This window comes from Schistocerca americana, chromosome 4 (genome assembly GCF_021461395.2).
Source record: "Schistocerca americana isolate TAMUIC-IGC-003095 chromosome 4, iqSchAmer2.1, whole genome shotgun sequence".
NCBI classification, from domain to species: domain Eukaryota; kingdom Metazoa; phylum Arthropoda; class Insecta; order Orthoptera; family Acrididae; genus Schistocerca; species Schistocerca americana.
In genome coordinates, this window is record NC_060122.1 from 219,121,275 (window position 1) to 219,143,385 (window position 22,111).

The following is a 22,111-nucleotide window of genomic DNA, read 5'->3' on the forward strand; positions in this document are numbered from 1 at the left end:
TCATGCAGTAAAACTGCTGCATCAGGCATGACATTTTAATTTATTACTTCTTTACTACTTATTTTATTTACAACAAATTTTGAAGACAGCGTTCAAATATGCCATTTAATGTCCTTGCAAAATTATTTCATTGTACAACACACAGTTCAGGAAGTATGATGTATAAACTTTGAGATCCTTGGAAAACTAACTTTTTCTGAGTGCAAATTACTCGCACTGTACTCATCTAGTGTTTAATAATGAGAACATTTAGTGACTTCCGATGAAACATAAATATAATTCCACAACTGTTCCAAATTTTTTTCTCACTTGCATGCTTATCAGAAATGTAACATAAGAGGTCTGTTAGAAAAGCATCCGACCGTTGGCTGGGAAAAAAAGTGGCTTACCTGGACCATTGGACACCTAATCACCCTCAGAGTAGTTCTTTGGCACTTCACACACATCTCCCAGTGGTACTGCCATTGTTGAAAGCATGCCTAAAAAGCCTCTTTCAGAATGGAGTTTAGCTTGGCTCTTGTTATTCCCATAATGTCCTCTCTTGTGTGAAATCGCACTCCTTTCAAGGGCCTCTTGAATTTGGGAGCAGCCAGAAGTCACAGGGCTGCATCAGGAGAGTAAGGAGCTTGTTGAAGCGCAGGAATCTGGATTTTTGTCAAAAATCAAGTCTGAATCAAGCACGAGAAATGTTCTGAAGCATTGTCGTGATGGAGTCGCAAATTTCCTGTTAACTAAAAGTCCGGTCCCTTGCACCACACAGCATCACATAGGTGATGGAGGACGTTCCTGTTGTCCTCTTTGGTGACTGTTTGATCCCGTGGTGCATACTCATGGTGTTCCACTCTGCAGGAGTCAAAGAAAGCAGTCAGCATCAATTTGATGTTGCTGCATACTTGGCACAAGATCATTGGTCTTATTGACAAGGAATGCTTCCACTGTGATTACCGGGTTTGGTTTCCAGGTCATACCTGTACACCCAGAAACTGTCACCATTCATTATGGTGTTCATGAAATCGGGGTCACTCTTGAGTCCAGCATGTCCTAGAAGACTTCAGCATGAAGTTGCTTTTGCTCTGCCATCAGCAGCTTAGGCACAAATTTCACCAACACTCACTCCATGGCCAAATCTTTGGTCAAAATAAAATGTGCCAGAAAAGTGCTGATGCGCACCTCTTCTGCAATGTCTGTGATAGTCACACAACAGTTCCGCATCACCACAGTGTTCATGTTGGCAATGACCAGTCATTTCATCATGTTGGTGGCTGACCAGAGTGGGGCTTGCTCTCCACCAATGGGGAGCTGTCTTTGTACTGGTTGTACCATTCCTTAATCAGTGTGATGCCCAGAGCAAAATTTGATGCAGTAGCTTTGCTCCAGTCATTCCATCATTTCCCTTGAAATGGAAAACCAACACGAGCACAGCACACACTACCTCACTGTACTGCTGCTTGCCAGCAACTAACGCTATCGACAAGCAGGAAAAAATTCACAAATGTGCAGGAAGGTTCGAGGTCAGCTATTGCAGGTTCACTAGATTCAAATACATCAAGTGTTTGCAAATAATAATAATAATAATAATAATAATAATAATACCAAGGAGACTCATTAAGTCCTTTCTGCTTCTGCCTTGCTCTGAACCCACTATCCAACATGCTAAATAATACAAATTATGGATACATTATATATAAAAACAAAGATGAGGTGACTTACCAAACGAAAGTGCTGGCAGGTCGATAGACACACAAACAAATACAAACATACACACAAAATTCAAGCTTTCGCAACAAACTGTTGCCTCATCAGGAAAGAGGGAAGGAGAGGGAAAGATGAAAGGAAGTGGGTTTTAAGGGAGAGGGTACGGAGTCATTCCAATCCCGGGAGCGGAAAGACTTAACTTAGGGGGAAAAAAGGACGGGTATACACTCGCACACACACACATATCCATCCACACATATAAAGACACAAGCAGACATATTTAAAGACAAAGAGTTTGGGCAGAGATGTCAGTCGAGGCGGAAGTGCAGAGGCAAAGATGATGCTTGTGTCTGTATGTGTGGATGGATATGTGCGTGTGTGCGAGTGTATACCTGTCCTTTTTTCCCCCTAAGGTAAGTCTTTCCGCTCCCGGGATTGGAATGACTCCTTACCTTCTCCCTTAAAACCCACTTCCTTTCGTCTTCCCCTCTCCTTCCCTCTTTCCTGATGTGGCAACAGTTTGTTGCGAAAGCTTGAATTTTGTGTGTATGTTTGTGTTTGTTTGTGTGTCTATCGACCTGCCAGCGCTTTCGTTCAGTAAGTCACCTCATCTTTGTTTTTATATATAATTTTTCCCACGTGGAATGTTTCCTTCTATTATATTGAAATTATGGATACAATATTACTGGAACATACCCACACAAAATCACACATTTTCTATACATGGATGATCTAAAACTACTGGCAGCAACAAATCAACAACTCAACCAATTACTAAAGATAACAGAAGTATTCAGCAATGATATAAATATGGCTTTTGGAACAGACAAATGTAAGAAAAATAGCATAGTCAAGGGAAAACACACTAAACAGGAAGATTACATATTGGATAACCACAACGACTGCATAGAAGCGATGGAAAAAACAGATGCCTATAAATATCTAGGATACAGACAAAAAATTGGAATAGATAATACAAATATTAAAGAAGAACTAAAAGAAAAATATAGACAAAGACTAACAAAAATACTTATGCTATACCAATATTGACCTACTCATTTGGAGTAGTGAAATGGAGTAACACAGACCTAGAAGCACTCAATACACTTACACGATCACAATGCCACAAATATAGAATACATCACATACATTCAGCAACTGAAAGGTTCACATTAAGCAGAAAGGAAGGAGGAAGGGGATTTATCGACATAAAAAACCTACATTATGGACAGGTAGACAATTTAAGAAAATTCTTTCTAGAACGAGCAGAAACTAGCAAAATACACAAAGCAATCACTGATATAAATACATCGTCTACACCACTGCAGTTTCATAACCACTTCTACAACCCTCTAGATCACATAACATCAACAGATATGAAGAAAGTAAATTGGAAAAAGAAAACACTACATGGCAAGCACCCGTATCGTCTAACACAGCCACACATCGATCAAGACGCATCCAACACATGGCTAAGAAAAGGCGATATATACAGTGAGACGGAAGGATTCATGATTGCAATACAGGATCAAACAATAAACACCAGATATTACAGCAAGCATATTATTAAAGATCCCAATACCACAACAGATAAATGCAGACTTTGCAAACAACAAATAGAAACAGTAGATCACATCACAAGCGGGTGTACAATACTAGCAAATACAGAATACCCCAGAAGACATGACAATGTAGCAAAAATAATACATCAACAGCTTTCCTTACAACATAAACTTATAAAACAACACGTTCCCACATACAAGTATGCACCACAAAATGTACTGGAGAATGGCGAGTACAAATTATACTGGAACAGAACCATTATAACAGATAAAACAACACCACATAACAAACCTGACATCATACTCACCAATAAAAAGAAGAAATTAACACAACTAATCGAAATATCCATACCCAATACAACAAATATACAAAAGAAAACAGGAGAAAAAATTGAAAAATACATCCAACTGGCTGAGGAAGTCAAGGACATGTGGCATCAGGATAAAGTTGACATTATACCAATTATACTGTCAACTACAGGAGTCATACCACACAATATCCACCAGTACATCAGTGCAATACAGCTACATCCAAACTCATATATATACAACTACAGAAATCCGATACATGTTCAATTACCCAAAAGTTCCTAAATGCAATATAACATATACCGTACAGTTAAAAGGAAGTCACGCTTGATCAAGGTCCGCGTCACTTTCCATTTTTGACCAGACATAACATCTGAGAAAAGAAAGAAATAATAATAATAATAATAATAATGTAAGGTGTTGGAGACTTTTTAACAAACCTCGTATTAACTCGTTTCTAATGTAATCAGGAGTTTCAAGCTTTTTTTATAAATGGGAGATTGATTATGTAGAAAATGAAGGGTTTAATAATAGTTACCAAAATTCTTATTCATAGAATGATATATTTAATAGTTACATGTTTACACAGCTTGTATCAGTTGACCTGAACTTCTACGAAAGTGATCTTAAAAATACATATAACACGTGATTTTAGATTTAATCTTCATTGTATTTCAGCTGTTGTTAGCAATCTTTTTTTATCACACCTTTTGCCATTAAAAAAAAATACATTAGCATAATAAGAGTTAACACTGACATAAATGCACATATTCATGAGGATATGGAAATTAGAAGATGGAATAATATTAGGAAAAAATGGACTTCGTAACTGTTTCCTGTGATGTGTTGTTATTTCTTAGTTAAAAAAAAAAAGTGATTATCATTACTATTGAATTGGAATGCTTTTTTTAAAGCTGATAGCTAAATAAACATGTTTCTTTTTTCTCCTTTGTCACCACTAGAAATCTTTTTTATTAATTAAACATGTTTCATTAAATAAACATGTTTCTTTTTTCTCCTTTGTCACCACTAGAAATCTTTTTTATTAATGTCATTAACTAATTCTTGTCCTGTCATCCTCGTTTGCATGCAGTATTATGCTGATAATTACTACTGTAGGACTTTGTGGCCACAAATAAATGAAACAGCTTTTTCTTGCCACATGTGGTTTGCGTTTATTGTTTGCAATGAATCTTCATTGTCTTGAAATATATGTGTATGTGTATTTAAAATATTTCATTTTACGTTTTGGAAGTTGCATACTGAGGTTCATTTTATGCTAATGTTATATACCACTTTTCACACTGTAAGTGTACTGTAAAGTTAGCTTTAGAAAGAGTTCATTGCTACTCAAGAAACAGTCAGACCAGCAAGACACATACTTGAACTGGAGTAGGTCTTTGTTTGCTTATTGCTACTCAAGAAACAGTCAGACCAGCAAGACACATACTTGAACTGGAGTAGGTCTTTGTTTGCTCATTCCTTGCTTATGCTGGCACCCTGCACTCAGGCCCTTTGAAAGCATGTAGCATCTTAAATCTCATTGCTGATCTTCTCTGCTAAATCTTCCCTGCTAATTTATAGATTGAGCAGCCCTTGTCATGTTTCACAATTTCCTAATTTAGACACCACACACAGAACATAAATCATGCAAACTAAGAACACCAACATTTTCTTCTAAGTCACAGCACTCTGATAATAAAGTTCTACATTGCTTCGGAATCTTTCATGGTGAAGTTCTTGGATAAAGTGGTTCTTGTTAACTTTTTATGTCACTTTCAGATAAGGTCCCAAACTTCCAGTGACAGCCTCATTATCATCATGGGCCTATGGTTCTGCAAAATATGCTCTGGGTGTGACCTTATATTGAATTATTTGTTAGCAGCTTTCACAACTGTCACATTACTGTCTTTTCTCACACCAAAACAAATTATTTAATGAAAAAGTTTTAAAAATAACACATTTTTGAAATGAACTAAAAAGTTTAAAATCATTTCTAGTAGCCCCATACAGATTCCTAACCCCATACAGATAACACTGGAAATTTTGGATTGTGAAGTTTTAATAGCTGTGGCAAGACTTGTAAAATTTAAAATGGAAAACATGGGGCACTGGCAATAGATAACCAGCGGAAATATGCTCCTGCTGGAGCTCAAAAAGGCAAATATGCTTCTGATTAAAAGGCTAAGACTGAAAAGTAGTGTATCAGCTGCCTCATTCTACGTTATTCAGTGCTTTTAAAAATTTTTCCAAAACTTGTAGCTTCTTTTTAACATGCAACTCATCTCTCACACCCACACCCAACTGTAACTAGCTCATACCCACTAGTCCATCACTGTAAGTCACTCATACTCATCCACTCTCACATGTCCTTTCTGACTCACTCATTCAGTCCAACTCATTGTCAGAATCTCTTTGGAGCTTACGAACTTCACTGTCTCCTGTCTCTCAGCTACAGTCTCTCTTAGTCTGTCCTGCTCTTACTCTCTTCTCTTGTTGTCACTGTCTCCTTTGTGCTCTCTCTTACTGCTATTATGTCATTCATTCCTCCCTACTGCTGCTGTCACTTTTCACTGTCACTATCTCTTTCTTTCTGATTGCTACTGTCATAGATTCTGTCTTTCATTATCACTGGCTCTCACCCACTTACAGTTTCGCCTTCTATTTATTCCTTTCCGATTGGCACTTGTGATGTTCACCTGCTTTATTTCCTCATTAATTGTCTTCCGTGCTGAGGTACTGCATTGCTACACTGGCTGAAAAATTGAGTGTGGAAGTACAACACTGACTACTTTAAATTCTGTAGCCAACAGGTGCCCTTTTGCGTTTCACAGTTTTTTACTTTCACTGTTCACAACCCCCCAATACTACAGTTATATGTCCAGTGCACTACAGTTTAACTTTTGATAAGCCTCATTAATAGGTTGCAGGCAAATATCCAGATACTGCTGCAATAGTTTACTGTTGAACATGTACAAGCACTAAAAGCCCAACCACAGGGTTCACAGTTCTTGTAGAATAATAAGGTATGCATGGAACAGACACTGTCATTGTTTTAACACATGGCCTAATTGTGTTACACTTATTTCACAGATGCATTGTTGTTGATCTGACTAATCCAGGTTCCTGGTGTGAAACTCAGCCATGGGCTGACTGTCTCAGGACCAAAAATCGGGCCCTTATATATCCTCACAATAATAGGTGCTGAAACTGCACATTGTTTGAAGTTTAATTTACAGAAATTACAATTAAAACTTAACCCATTAAATTAACTGAATACATTGAAATCTTGTGTGTTTTTAACAGTTTCTTCTACTACAAGAGTTAGGCCGAATTATTTATTTAAATCATGAAATTAACAAATATCATTATGCGAACAACACTTGTGACAAAACTGTTAATTTCTTTGGAATTAATTAAGGGCTGGCTTGGCTAACATGTTTTTGAATAGAGTCAAATAGATCCTTTAGGAATACTATTAGTTGTTGCTCCAAATGCTTATAATTAGTACAGAATTAAATTTGTTTATATGTCAACAATAGAATTTAAGTTACAAAATAATTACTTATTTCACTTTATAACAAAAGATACTAACTAGGAATAGTTGAAATAAATTAGAAAATCAATTACATACATAAAACTAAGCACAAAATTAGATCTGCTGTTATATTCTTTAAAACTGAGGACCAACCTTTCTCTTTTATGAAAATGCAAATTATACTCACGTATGTTCATGGTAATTATACTCACGTATGTTCATGGTAATTAGTTCAAAAATGTAAAAATGAACTTTAAGGGGGCAGATGGCAAAACAAGAGGGGGAAGTAAAAATATTCCAGCTTGCTTTGTCACACACTGTCTCCATTCTTTCTTAGCACTATTCTGTCCCTGTCGAATCTGTTCCAGTGCCACTGGGCCCCTATCTTTCTCTCACACTGCCGTTGGCTCCTCCGTTCTTTCTACACCACAACCACTGTCTACTATCTTCCAGCATTTATTACTTTTCTCTCTTTTTCCCACTGCTGCTGTGTCCTCCTCTCTTAACATAAAAAAGCACAAAGATGTTTGTACGCCAACATTCTTGGGAAAGTTCTTAAAGGTGCTGGGGAAGCTACAGTGAGGGAGCTTGTACCCCACTTTTCAATCAGTCTTTTGAACAGAAGCATATTCACCTTTTTTGTGCTCCAACAGGAGAATTTTTTACTGGTTCCCTTCTTAACCCTTCTACTGCAGGCCATGTCATCATATGAAAAAAAAGGGTCAGTAAAATTTTGGTAGTGTACTTTTGTGAAATTGAAATATGTGAAACTAATTTTACACTACAGACTGCATTTTGTGTGCACAAAAATTTTCAAGAGCTTCAGTAGTACAACATGCGGTTTCCAGAATCCTTCTTATAATAATGCAAATACTTGATGCCATATTTCTCCATTCTGTGCCACTTTATAAACTATGTTTCTGCGCCATCTGGTGTGCCCGAGCGTTTCTAGGTGCTTCAGTCTGGAACTGTGCAACCGCTACAGTCACAGGTTCGAATCCCGCCTCGGGCATGGATGTGTGTAATGTCCTTAGGATAGTTAGTTTTAAGTAGTTCTAAGTTCTAGGGGACTGATGACCTCAGATGTTAAGTCCCATAGTGCTCAGAGCCATTTGAACCATTTATGTTTCTGCCTCACATGAGATTTTCTGTGTACAGGCAGTGTAACTTTGAAACTCTGGATTTCAGAAATGGATAAAGATATCGAGAAAGTTTTCAAGTTTGTTCAAGGTCAGGAGCTTGGGAATATATTTTAAAAATTCGGCTATTTGCTGTGCATAGTCATCCTGAAATCTGCGGCTTGGTTTTGGAATCGAGAAACCATGCTTTTGGGATGTTTCTCAATAATGGATAAAGATTTTTCAAAACAGAAAGATGAGACTCCTCGATCAATGAGATATCCACTGCTGATAGCGAAAAAGTGGTGAAAAATGCTTTTTTCAGATTTTCTCACACACCACCCTTGGATAAATGGTGCCTTCATAAGCCCCTTAAATCATACTGTAGACCACTTCTGATGCAAAAAGAACTAACCAATTTTCTCCATTTGCCTAATCTGTAGGAAGTGTGTAACATTCAAACTTTAGCCCTATCCTGTAGGATAGTTACAGTATAGATGATCCATCTGCTGGATATGAAAATGGTTCTTACTGCAAGGGCTATCCAAACACTGGAGCCTACCTTACTACCACCAATAGAACCCAAGGTATGAGCCCTGGAAAAAAAAATCACGTTTTTATGTGTAGTGTGTTGCAACATATTGGTTCTGCAAGCTGTTACTTAGTTACATGTTCTATAGATCCTTTGAACGATTCTTTATCGAAATGATGTGGAATGAGTTAGTTTACAGGGTATGTGTACATGATTAGTGTTAACATTAATGAACACATTGTCATTTTATTCCTACTCGTGCAACTACACTAAAAAAAACTAGGGTTTTTTTCCTGGCTTCCAGTTTTTAAGAAGAAATTCCAGTTGACGGAATGAGTTTTCCAGGAGAAATAATTCTAAATTAGATTTAAAACTTTCTTCGCTACCTGTCGGACATTTTGTTACTGAGCAGATGATCAAAAATCTTTATAACTACATATTGAACTTTTCTCTGAGCCACTGACAGCTTTAACAATGGGTAATAAAGGTCATTTTTCACTCTAGTTTTGTAGGTATGTACAGCAGTATTTTTCTTAAATTGTGATTGATTATTTATGACAAATTTCATGAGAGCAAATATATATTGTGATGGTGCAGTTACAATGCCTAGCCCCTTGAAGAGGTACCTATGTGACATCCGTGGGTGAACACCATACATTTTTCTTACTGCTCAGTTTTGTGTTCTCAATACTTTCTCTGTAAGTGATGAGTTACCCCAGAAAATTATTCTGTACAACATTATTGAGTGGAAATGTGCAAAATATATCAGGAGGTTGATATGCTTGTTTCCAATATTAGCAGTGATATGAAGAGCAGAAGCTGCTGAACTTGATTGATTGAGAAGCTCAGTAATATGCTTCTTCCAGTTCAAATTTTCATCAGTATGTACGCCCAAAAATGTCGAGCATTTTATCCTGCTTACTGACTCCTGCTCCTATGCTACATCAGTTGGTATGACTATGTTTCTTGTACAGAACTGAATGTGGTGTGTTTTTCCAAATGTAGGGAGAGTCCATTTTCAGAGAACCACTTAATAATTCATTGGAAATTATCATTTACTAACTCTTATGTTGCTTTGCCTCAAATGGGATCTATTGTTACACTAGTATTGTCTGGAAAAAAGTAGCAATTTTGCTGGTTGAATGTTAAGTGGTAGATCATTAACATATATAAAGAATAGGAGTGGATCCAGAAATGAGCACTGAAGGACTTGCTTTGTGATTTTACCCCAGTCACAAGAATTTTCTACCTTTCTGACATTGTCTGAATTATTCAGCACAACATTTTGCATTCTGTTTGTCAAGTAGGCAATGTGAAAAGCCATCAGTTCCATAAAACTTGAGCTGTTCTTAGAGATTATCATGATCTATGCAGTCAAAGGCCTTGGAGAGATCACAAAATAGTGATCTACATTATTTAAGGCTTGTAGTATTTGATGAGTGAATGCATAAATAGCATTCTCAGTTGAGCAATCTTTCAGGAACCAAAACTAAAATATGCTAAGTATATTTTTTCCACTTAAGTGTGAACTGATCTTGAATACCTTACTTTCTTTGAATATTTTGGAAAATAATGTCAATAACAAAATTGGAGAAAATTTGTTCAATTTTTTTAGAACTTTTTAAATTGTGTTAATTTCAGGATAAATGTTGATGCTACATCTAGTTGCTTTAAAATTTTGTGAAATGACATTTTTAATGCATTTTCTTGCTTCTTCAACTAAACCATTTAATTCTATACTTGCTGACCAATTGATGATGAATAGTTCACTTAAGTCACTAACAGTTTTATTCCACTGCAAATGATATGAACTTCTGTGTGATTTTTCTCAGTGCCAGCTACTCTCTACAGTTGTTACTATTATCTGGTGCATGCACCCCACATTCTTGGTATTAATTGTACAAGTACTGTCATAGCTATTAAAAATTCATAAGCACATATTTTCAGGACAATCTTCAAGGAATAGGAATCTGCATGGGTCTAGAAGAAATTATCTTATACTTTTAGTACATTTTTAAAAAAGTGTTCTTTTTTAAATAATTATTTTCTGCTTTTTAGTTTTGTGTGTGTGAAATTTTTCTGTTAATTTCAACCATTTTGTTGAGATTACTACAGAGACATGCGGTAAGTATCAGGTTTATTTCAGTTTCTCTTCACCTGAGCCAACCAATACATTGCTTCCTCCTATATATATTTTGTGAAAAGGCTGTGTAGATAAAAATGAGAGAGAATTCGATTCACATGGAAGGTTATCAGCAGCCATTCTTGCCATGAAACAGTCATGACAGGAAAAGGGCGAATTAACAGTGGTATTCAAAGTACTCTCTGCCACATACCAGACAAGACAGTCAGTTAATATTGCATTGTCATCCAATGCTGAGCTATGTTGGAAAGTTTCAAGTCTCTAGCTCATCAGGGAGTTTGTTAGAAATCAACTGCAATGTTTGTACCACAGACAGACACACACCACACATACAGATTCAAAAGCAAGAAGTGGTTCATTCTCATCAAATTCTGAGCTATGTTTAAAGTGTAAAGTGTGTAACTCATTTGAAACTTAGTGTAAAATCAGTTGCAGATTTTGTAGCGTACAGACAGATGAAAAATCTAACTAAGAAAAACATGTTAAAATTTTCACCATCGTCACCTTCTACAGTATCCAGTCCCTTGTTGGGTCTGCTTGGAATGTAATCCTGTTCATCAGCTCTCCCACCATTCTTCCCTCTCCACTTTGTCCAAATCTTCTCCCCTCTTCTTCGTACAGTCATACATGCCAACAACACCGTTTGTCTCTCGGTCTTCCTCTAGGTCTAGATCTCTTACCACATTTCATGAGCCTGTCTTGGTATCCTACCAACTCCTATGCTTGTAACATGTACTACGTACCATCTAAACCTTGCCACTTCTGTGGTCTTTTGCAGTGGCTTCTAAGTCGCTGTTTCCCCTCACCTTCTTATTCCTTTCTCTGTCCATTCTTGTTAGGCCTATCATGCTTCTTTAATATTTCATTTTGCAAGCCTGTATCCCGCCCATTGGCTTTTTCTTCAGTACTCACATCTCTGATGCGTACGTGCATGATGAAGCATAATGTTTGTTACAACATTTGTTTGTGTTTTGGCATTAAGAGTGTGACTTGAAAAGTTCAGAGAATGGAATAGAAAAAAGTACTTACATCCCTGAAACTTTTTTTTATTTTTCAATGTAGTCTCCTTGTAAATTAATGCACTTGGTCCAACGATGTTCCGGTGCCTTGATACCATCTCGAAAGTGAATTTCCTCCAGGCCTGCAAAATAGTTGTCAACTGTGGCTATCAAATCTTTGTTTGAAGTGAATCTTCATCTTCCAAGAAAAATTTTCAGCTCTGGGAAGAGATGGAAGTCTGACGGAGCCATATCAGGTGAATAAGGAGAGTGTGGCAACAGTTCATACCTTAGTTTGTGTAATTTTGCAATGGCAACGGCACATGTGTGCAGGCGCGCATCAAGAGTCCATCTTGCAGATAATTTTTTCATTTCTAAAATATGATATACCCTTTCAGATGACATGTGGCAAGATTGTTCAATTTCACGCTCTTTCAATCGGTGATCCTCCGTGACCATTTCGTGCACTTTTGCAATGATTTCTGGAATAGTGACACGTCTTGGCCGACCACTGCGTGAATCATCGTCTAAGCTCTCCTAACCAAATTTAAATTTGTTTGTCCACTTGGCAGCAGTTGAATATGAAGGAGCAGAGTCCCCCAGTGTATTCTGGACATTGGCATGAATGTCCTTTGCTTCCATACCTTTCTTTACGAAGTACTTAACCACTGCTCGAATCTTGATTTTTTTTTCCATCTCGGCAAATTACTACGTGGGAACAACAGAACCACGTCACCGCCACAGCTCTCTTCCAAGAGCACTGATGTGGCACGTGCTTACAGGCAACAGTCTGGAATATCATGTGAACAACTCGTAGTGCTAGTGCTGAACCCTCATGGTAATTCAAAGAACGTTTCAAACCACCCTCGTACATCCTTTTTCCAGACGAGGCTTCTCACACTCAGCAGAAATCCATGGGCTTGCATCCCTTTTAACTGATGTCTGTGTCATTCCCCCCACTCCTCAGTGTCTTCTAGTATGGCCCCCAGGTACTTGACACTTTCCACTTTCTGTAGCACTTGCCTTCTCAACACGTATACCCATTATTACTCTCCACTTATTCCTCATTGTCGCCATCACTTCACACTTTTTTGCATTAAATTTCAATCCATAAGTCGCACAACTTCCTTTCACACATATAGGCTTTCTTGCTCCTCTCCAGCTCCATTTCCCCACACCATAAAATCATCTGCAAACATCATTGCTTTCCCATTCTAATATCTTTTTCATACTGTCACTTTTGTCATTATTTCATCCATAACAATGATGAAATGAAGAGGGGATAGCACACTCTCTTGCATCAGCTTGTTTCTCTTTTCCAGGCAGCCTATCTTCTCTCCTCCTACTTGTACACAACTCAAACTTCCTTGACAACTTCCCTTTATTCTTCTCACAATCAGACCTCCATTTCCCTTTTCTGAAGTATTTCCCTGATCTAGTTTCTTTTCACACTGTCATATGCCTTCTCAGTTTCCACAAATACCGTTACTAAATCCTTATGATATCTGCAGTGCCAGTGTTGGAGCTGCCTTACACTAAAAATTATATTCACTGTCAACCTTCCAGGTCTATGCTGATATTACTCATATTGTGCATCCCTCAGACTTCCTTTCACTATCTTCTATACTGTTTCTTCCCATATCTTCTCCAATATCCTGACAGCATGGCACATCAGAGTTACTCCCCTATAAACATGGCATAGTTTCATGCAATCCGTCATAATAACTGCTACTATCATTTCCTTTTTCTAGCCTCAGGAGTCCTCCTTTCTATCCATACTGTTCTCATGACCCAGTAGAGCCACTGTTCTCCACCAGTGCTAGCTGCTCTCACCATATCCACACTTACTTCATCCAGTTTATGTGCTTTTCATCATTTCGCACTGTGAGGACAAGTTGTGAGTTGTGCTTGGGTAGCTCAGTCGGTAGAGCACTTGCCTGCAAAAGGGAAAGGTCCAAAATGTGAGTCTCAGTCCAGCACACACTTTTAATCTGTTAGGAAGTTTCATATCAGTGCACACTCCAATGCAGAGTGAAATTTCACTCTGGATTTCCACAATATTCTGAAATCCATGTCTGTCCCACTCGTAGCACACACCTTGCTTGTCACCATCAATGCCATCTCCCTCTATACCAACCCCCCTCCCCCCAAGCTCCCCCCCCCCCCTCCCACCCACTCACCCACGTACATGGTCTGTCTGCTGCTGAACATTTCCTCAGTCAATGCCCACCTGATTCCAGACATACGACATCTTTCTTGCTCACCTTAATCAACTTTATACTTACCAACGATTACTTCACATTTGCGGGACAGACATACAAACAGATCAGGAATGTGGCCATGGGAACCGGGATGGCTCCTTCCAATGCCAGCCTCTTCATGGGTTGCTTGGATGGAGCTTTCCTGGGATCCATAAGTCTTCAGTCCCTGGTTTGGTTTAGATACATTGATGACATCTTTCCCCTATAAAGCTAATCTGTTAAAATTCCAGAAATCTCTAAATACCGTCTCCCAATTAAATTTCACATGGTCCTATTCAGAATCCCATGCCACTTTCCTTCATGTTGATATCATCCTTACCAAAGGTCGGCTACACACTTCTGTCCACATTAAACGTACTAACAAACAACAGTACTTACATTTTGACAGTTGCCATTCTTTCCATATCAAACATTCCCTCCCATACAGCCTTGGCATTTGAGGCAAATATATTTGTTCGGATGCAGACTCTTTACAGTGATATGCCACCACGGTCACCTCAGCCTTCACTGGATCTGATTATACCGACAGCCTAGTTCAAAAGCAGATTTGCCGGGCCATCACATCCAATCCTGGTACTGCTGATACCTCCAAAAAACAACTTTGGAGTGCACCGTTTGTCACCTAGTACTATACTGGTCTTGATTGTATTAATCAGCTGTTTCAACAAGGCCATTACTTAAAATCATGCTCTGAAATGATCCATTCTGTCTGAGATTTTGCTCACCACACCTAGAATAGCATTTCATCACCTTCCCAATCTCTGCAATATCCTTGTCAGGCCCAATGCTCCGTCTGCACCCATCTCCCTACCCTATGGCTCCTAACCCTGTGACCGTCCCTGGTGCAAGACTTGCCCTATGTGTCCTCCTACCACCAACTATTCCAGCTGTGTAACTGGCAAAACATATACTATCAAAGGGTGAGCCACCTGTGAAACAACATGTAGTGTATCAGCTGTTATGTAAAAACTGTTCGGCCTTTTACATCGGCATGACTACCACCCAGTTATCAGTCAGGATGAATGGATGTAGACAGAGGGTGTATACAGCAACACACAATATCCCATTGTAGAGCATGCTCTACAACAAGACAGTCATGACCTCAGTGCCTGTTCACCAAATGCGCCATCTAGATTCTTCTCCCAGACACCAATTTCTCAGAACTCTGCAGGGGGGAACTGGTGCTGCAACATGCCCTTAGTTCTTGCCACCCACCTGGCCTTCTGTCTTGCATATTGCCCCATCCTTCACCTTTACGCTCACAGGTTTTCAAATCTCGTCCGGTGCAGTCACAACAATCAGTCTTACCCTCTCATCCCACCTGGTAAGTCTCCCCTGACCTGGGGTTCTGGGTGACTTTTCTGAACTGTATCCCTTTCCCTAAACCTCTCCACTCCTTTTCCTTCACAACTCTTCCTTCCCCTTCAATTCTTGTGACAGAAGGAGGAGCCACTGACTTCAAAAGCTAGTAAAAGGTAAACCTTTTTTTGTTCTCTTGCCACTACTTGGTGAGTAGATTTTTTGTGTGTCCATTTGCATTATGTTAGGAGGTAAGCTTTTCCTTGTGAATATCTTGTACATTTTTTATTTCTTTCTATGCCATTCCTTCGTACTATGCAATAATTATTTTCATGGAGTGTTGCATAGTGAACCTACCTATTTTTTTCAGCTATGCTGATAAGCAAATGAGAAAATGTTATAATGATGTGAAGGATGCACTGCCATATGAGGTTGGCTTGCTTTGTACAGTGTCTTCTCAGTGTTTATAGTGCTGTGCTCAAAATGAGGCAACTGTTCATATTTGAATACATATTAGCTCTAACTCACTTATTCCAGTTTTAACCATTGATAATTAAAAACACTTCTTCCGTTTTTTAGACTAATAATTTAGATGTTCTCTGGAACAACTAAGTAACTTAAATCCAAATCACTCAGTAATTCTTAAAAAATTCACTATCGCATCATATATTCTGGAACCACAACATTTTGTTTATGTTTCACTGAAATTTAGTCAAGGTATGAGAGTTTGAAATGAATAAAAAACTATTTAAAATGTTTGATGTTGTGTATCTTGAACTCTGTATATTTCATTTAAGTTGTTCCAGGGAATGCCTCAATATCAATAATAAGTTTGTCTTGTCAATGAAAACATTTTTAACAATTTTTCCAGCTCTACTCTTCTGGTAAGATATTACCTAAACCACAGTTGTGCCCAGATGCAATTTATAACTTGATGTCAGACTGCTGGGATCTAGATCCATACAGAAGAAAGAAACCACAGGCTATAATGAGAGACATTAATCAGATATTGTATGAAGGTATGTTTCTATCACGGTCAGCCAAGGAAGCAAATTACTACCCACTTCATAGCTTAGCTAATAATGGATAAATACTTTATGACTACAAGATCATCAAATTCACAACTAATCACTTCCATTGTTTTATATTATTTTCAGTTTTCAACTCAAGAAGAGCTCATTCCTATGCATCACCATTTCCAAAACTTTTTAAGCCATTTACAAAGGATTATAGCACTTCAAAGCTTAGTATTTCATCCATGGGAACAGGTATGTAATTTTATGAACATTTTTTACTATCCTATATTTAACATTCATTTATTGTCATTCAGGTAAAAGGAACATGGCTGAAAATCTTTTATTTTTAGCTTTACAATTTTTATATATACGTTTTTTAGTTAATGAAAGAAATCTAGTGTATTCTGTCACTTTTAGCCTCATTTGGTCAATAAAATTGTGTATACAGTAATTTAATTGCCAGGGAGGAATTTCTACATTAAAACTTTGTAAATTGGCTTATGTAGGATATTTGGAGTCTTATCTGCAAGCATCTTTCAGTTAAGACTTTCAGCATTTCTGTAATGCTCTTCCATGAGTCCAACAAACCTGTGACTATTTGTGTTGCCCTTCTTTTTGTACATTCAGTATTCTGTTTGTCGTATTTGGTATGGGTTCCACACATTTGAGCAAGATTCTAGGATGTATTACGTGAGTGTTTTGTAGGCATACTCCTTTGCAGACTACTGGCATTTTTCTATTTTCCTATACTAATGAATGAAAGTCTCCCAGCTGGTTTACCTACGATTAAGTTTAAGTGATCATTCCATTCCATTTTCTCACAGGTTGTTATATTCAGGTATTTGTATGAGGTGACTTACTACAGTTTTGAATCACCGATATTTTAGTCATATAATAGCATCTACTGAGCTTTTTGAAGTTCACAATATTACTTTTCTGAATAAGCTTCCAGTCAGTGCACCTCTTTGAAATATTACTACGATCTGACTGAAAATTTATGCATCTTTCTTTCATGTGGTTCTTCATTATTCATAACTGCATCATCTGAAAAAATCTGAGGTTATTATTTATATTGTTTGCCAAATCATTTATGTACAACATGAGCTGAACAATTTCCATTTATAACTGATGGAGTTGCGTGGAGTCATATGATTTTTTGGAAGTTAGACATATTGTACTCACCTAACTGCTGTGATCCACAGCTTTCAGGATGTCATGTGAGAAATTGTGTGGTTGGTTTTTCATGCCCAGTGTTTAATTATGAAGTCTGTACTGATTGACATGGAGGGGATAATTGTGTTTGAGGTACCTCATTAGGTTTGATCTGAGAACTACATCTATATGTATACACTGCAAGCTGTGTTATGGTATGTGGCTGTCAGAACAGCTTTCCAGCAAGTCTGTTGAAAAACAGCAGGTCTTTCCCATCCCACACATTTTTACTTGGCACTCTCTCTTTCCCACTTCACTGTTTTGGTTGTGAATGGTGCATGGGTAGAATGATTTTTGGTAAGCCTTCATGTGAGCTTCAATCAGTCTAATTTCTTTCCATGAGGGATATGTAGAAGAAAATAGTAGTTTGGCCGACATATCTAGGAACATACGCTCCAAGAATTTTAACAGTAAATCAAACCATGATGTAAAATGCCCTTTGTAGTGTCTCCTATTGAAGTCTGAAGAGCACTTACTGAACAGACCTGTGATTAAGTGGACTTCTTGTCTCGCTACGTCACTATTTCCTCTATCAATCCTGTCTGGTATGAATGCCAGACTGAATTGCAGTATTTCAGCATCAATCAAACAAGGTTTTTATATGCTACCACCTACATGAATGGACTACACTTACTGAGGATTCTTGCATTCAATAAAACAATGCATTCTCTTTGCCAGGAAATCATCAGTCCAATTGCAGAGCTAGCTGATAATCTGTATGCTTGTATTTTGTTCATTAAGTGACAGGTCAGAACTCTATGAAATGACTTCTAGAAGTCAAGGAAGGTGGCATCAACATGGATGCTGATATTTATTGCCTTTTGAGTTTTGTGAACAAACAGAATAAGCCATTTCACATGGTACTTTTTTGTGAAATCCATGTTGATTCCTACAGAAGAGATTTTTCAGCCTCCAGGAAGGTCATATTATGCTAACATAAAATGTGTCCTGAACCTCTGCATCACAGTGAGGTCAGCAATGTAGGCATATAGTTGCGTGCATCTATTCAATGACCCGTTTTGAAAGCAGGAATGATCTGTACATTTTTCAATCAGTGGGAACCAGTCGCTCCTCCAGTGACATTGGTAGAGTTCTGCAGAACAGGATCAACTTCTTTCGCATACTCTTATGTAGACTCATATACATATCCCATCAGGTTCTATCACTTTTCATCTTTTGAGTGACTTTAGTTGACTTCCTATCCCATGGCTGTTTATTTTGATGTATCTCGTTTTGACATTTGAGTGATGATGAAAAGAAACATCCATAAAAATGAAATGATCGTATGGCATTAATGGCCAGAAGATCCATCTGGGGTTGTTTAGCTGCCTAGTGCAATTTTTTTTTATTTGATGCTACTTTGGCAACTTGCATATCGATGATGATGAAATGATTATGAATTATGAGGACAACAAAACACCCATTCCCCAAGCAGATAAAATCTCTTACCCAGATGTGAATTAAACCTGGGACCCCCTGATCTAGGGGCAGCAGTGCTAATCACTAAACCATGATGTGCGCACTGCAAAACTCGCAGTAGGATCTCCGTTAGTTGAAATTTTGGAAAAAAAAATTTAGTGTTTCGCCCTTCTCTCTGTCATCCTCCTTTGGAATGCAACTGTGATCACTGAGTATCCAACCAGACAACTTTGGTCTTAATAACAGAACATTTAAACTTTGTAGGATTTTCTGTCAGCTCAGTAGTTCGAATTTTTGCTTTCAAATTTGTTTAATGCTTTACTCAGGGCCCACCATATGCGTTTTTGGCCTATTTTTAAACTTCTAGTTGCATAAGTAGTAATGACTTGCTTCAAATCATTTCATTAAAAGAATCATTCAAATGATCTATCAGATATATAACTTACTGACTAACTTACTGACTAGCAGTGAAGCTTTCTTTGCTGTCAGAACAGCTTTCCAACAAGGCTGTTGAAAAACAGGAAGTCTTTCCCATCTCTCACTTTTTATGTGGCACATAACTGTCTAAGGTGTATTATACAATACTCTTGAACTTTGTGCGTTTACAACCAATATTTTCAGTTTCAGAGACGAATTTTTCATGTTAACTGGTCAAGTAATGTGAAATCAATTTCTTGCCCCACTGACTATGCAGCAATATCTTTCTTATGTTTCTGTTTGACGCATAGTCATTGATGTTGTAATGGCCTTATGAGCATTGGTACCCTGCTCTGTGTAACTGAATCGTAAAGTTCCGGCCAGTTTTTAACCAAGAGATCTGAGACAGTACCCTCATGGGTCAGTTCTAAAATTAAAGCTCAAGGTAATTTTCTGAAAAGGCATTTGGAATATATTGTAAGATTCTATAACCGACGGATGTCAGTGGTATTTAATAGTTGTTTTGTAGGTCACTTCTACTACCTTATTTGTAAGTGGGTGTTACCTGTGCTTTCTTTGAAGGTTTTTTGTTCAATTGCTCTGTGGTACATTATTGTTCAATTGCTCTGTGGTATATCATTGGTAAGAGAAGGGGTCCTCACCTGCAAATTCCGAGTAGACTCTGACAAGGACTTCATCAGGTTCTGCGGCCTTGTTCAGTTTTAGTAATTTCAGGTGTTTCCTCAATGCCACTGACACTAATATCTAAGTCAGTCATTTCTCTGGTGTTGTTGTTGTTGTTGTTGTTGTTGTTGTTGTAGTCTTCAGTCCTGAGACTGGTTTGATGCAGCTCTCCATGCTACCCTATCCTGTGCAAGCTTCATCATCTCCCTGTACCTACTGCAACCTACATCCTTCTGAATCTGCTTAGTGTATTCATCTCTTGGTCTCCCTCTACGATTTTTACCCTCCACGCTGCCCTCCAATGTTAAATTTGTGATCCCCTGATGCCTCAGAACATGTCTTACCAACCAGTCCCTTCTTCTTGTCAAGTTGTGCCATAAACTCCTCTTCTCCCCAGTGCTATTCAGTACCTCCACATTAGTTACGTGATCTACCCATCTAATCTTCAGTATTCTTCTGTAGCACCACATTTTGAAAGCTTCTATTCTCTTCGTGTCCAAACTATTTATCGTCCATGTTTCACTTCCATACATGGCTACACTCCATACAAATACTTTCAGAAACGACTTCCTGACACTTAAATCTATACTCGATGTTAACAAATTTCTCTTCTTCAGAAACACTTTCCTTGCCATTGACAGTCTACATTTTATATCCTCTCTAATTCGACCATCATCAGTTATTTTGGTCCCCAAATAGCAAAACTCCTTTACTACTTTAAGTGTCTCATTTCCTAATCTAATTCCCGCAGCATCACCCGACTTAATTCGACTACATTCCATTATCCTCGTTTTGCTTTTGTTGATGTTCATCTTATATCCTCCTTTCAAGACACTGTCCATTCCGTTCAACTGCTCTTCCTAGTCCTTTGCTGTCTCTGACAGAATTACAATGTCATCGGCGAACCTCAAAGTTTTTATTTCTTCTCCATGGATTTTAATACCTACTCCGAATTTTTCTTTTATTTCCTTTACTGCTTGGTCAATATACAGATTGAATAACATCGGGGAGAGGCTACAACCCTGTCTCACTCCCTTCCCAACCACTGCTTCCCTTTCATGTCCCTCGACTCTTACAATAGCCATCTGATTTCTGTACAAATTGTAAATAGCCTTTCGCTCCCTGTATTTTACCCCTGCCACTTTTAGAATTTGAAAGAGAGTATTCCAGTCAACATTGTCAAAAGCTTTCTCTAAGTCTACAAATGCTGGAAATGTAGGTTTGCCTTTCCTTAATCTTTCTTCTAAGATAAGTCGTAAGGTCAGTATTGCCTCACGTGTTCCAACATTTCTTCGGAATCCAAACTGATCTTTCACGAGGTCGGCTTCTACCAGTTTTCCATTCGTCTGTAAAGAATTTGCGTTAGTATTTTGCAGCTGTGACTTATTAATCTGATAGTTCGGTAATTTTCACATCTGTCAACACCTGCTTTCTTTGGGATTGGAATTATTATATTCTTCTTGAAGTATGAGGGTATTTCCCCTGTCTCATACATCTTGCTCACCATATGGTAGAGTTTAGTCATGACTGGCTCTCCCAAGGCCGTCAGTAGCTCTAATGGAATGTTGTCTACTCCCGGGGCCTTGTTTCAACTCAGGTCTCTCAGTGCTCAGTCAAACTCTTCACGTAGTATCATATCTCCCATTTCATCTTCATCTACATCCTCTTCCATTTCCATAATATTGTCCTCAAGTACAATGCCCTTGTACAGACCCTCTATATACTCCTTCCACCTTTCTGCTTTCCCTTCTTTGCTTAGAACTGGGTTTCCATCTGAGCTCTTGATGTTCATACAAGAGGTTCTCTTTTCTCCAAAGGTCTCTTTAATTTTCCTGTAGGCAGTATCTATCTTACCCCTCATGAGATAAGCCTCTACATCCTTACATCTGTCCTCTAGCCATCCCTGCT

At 38.1% G+C, this 22,111-nt stretch overlaps 1 protein-coding gene across 1 annotated transcript in view; it reads left to right on the plus strand.

The window, feature by feature from the left end:
• Positions 1-22,111, plus strand: part of LOC124613155 (tyrosine-protein kinase hopscotch) — a 189,515-nt gene that overhangs the window by 91,418 nt on the left and 75,986 nt on the right. Inside the window, exons 10-11 of the mRNA XM_047141782.1 lie at positions 16,327-16,474; positions 16,613-16,723. Of these exons, the coding sequence (XP_046997738.1) occupies positions 16,327-16,474; positions 16,613-16,723 (259 nt within the window). The remainder of the gene's footprint in view (positions 1-16,326; positions 16,475-16,612; positions 16,724-22,111) is intronic.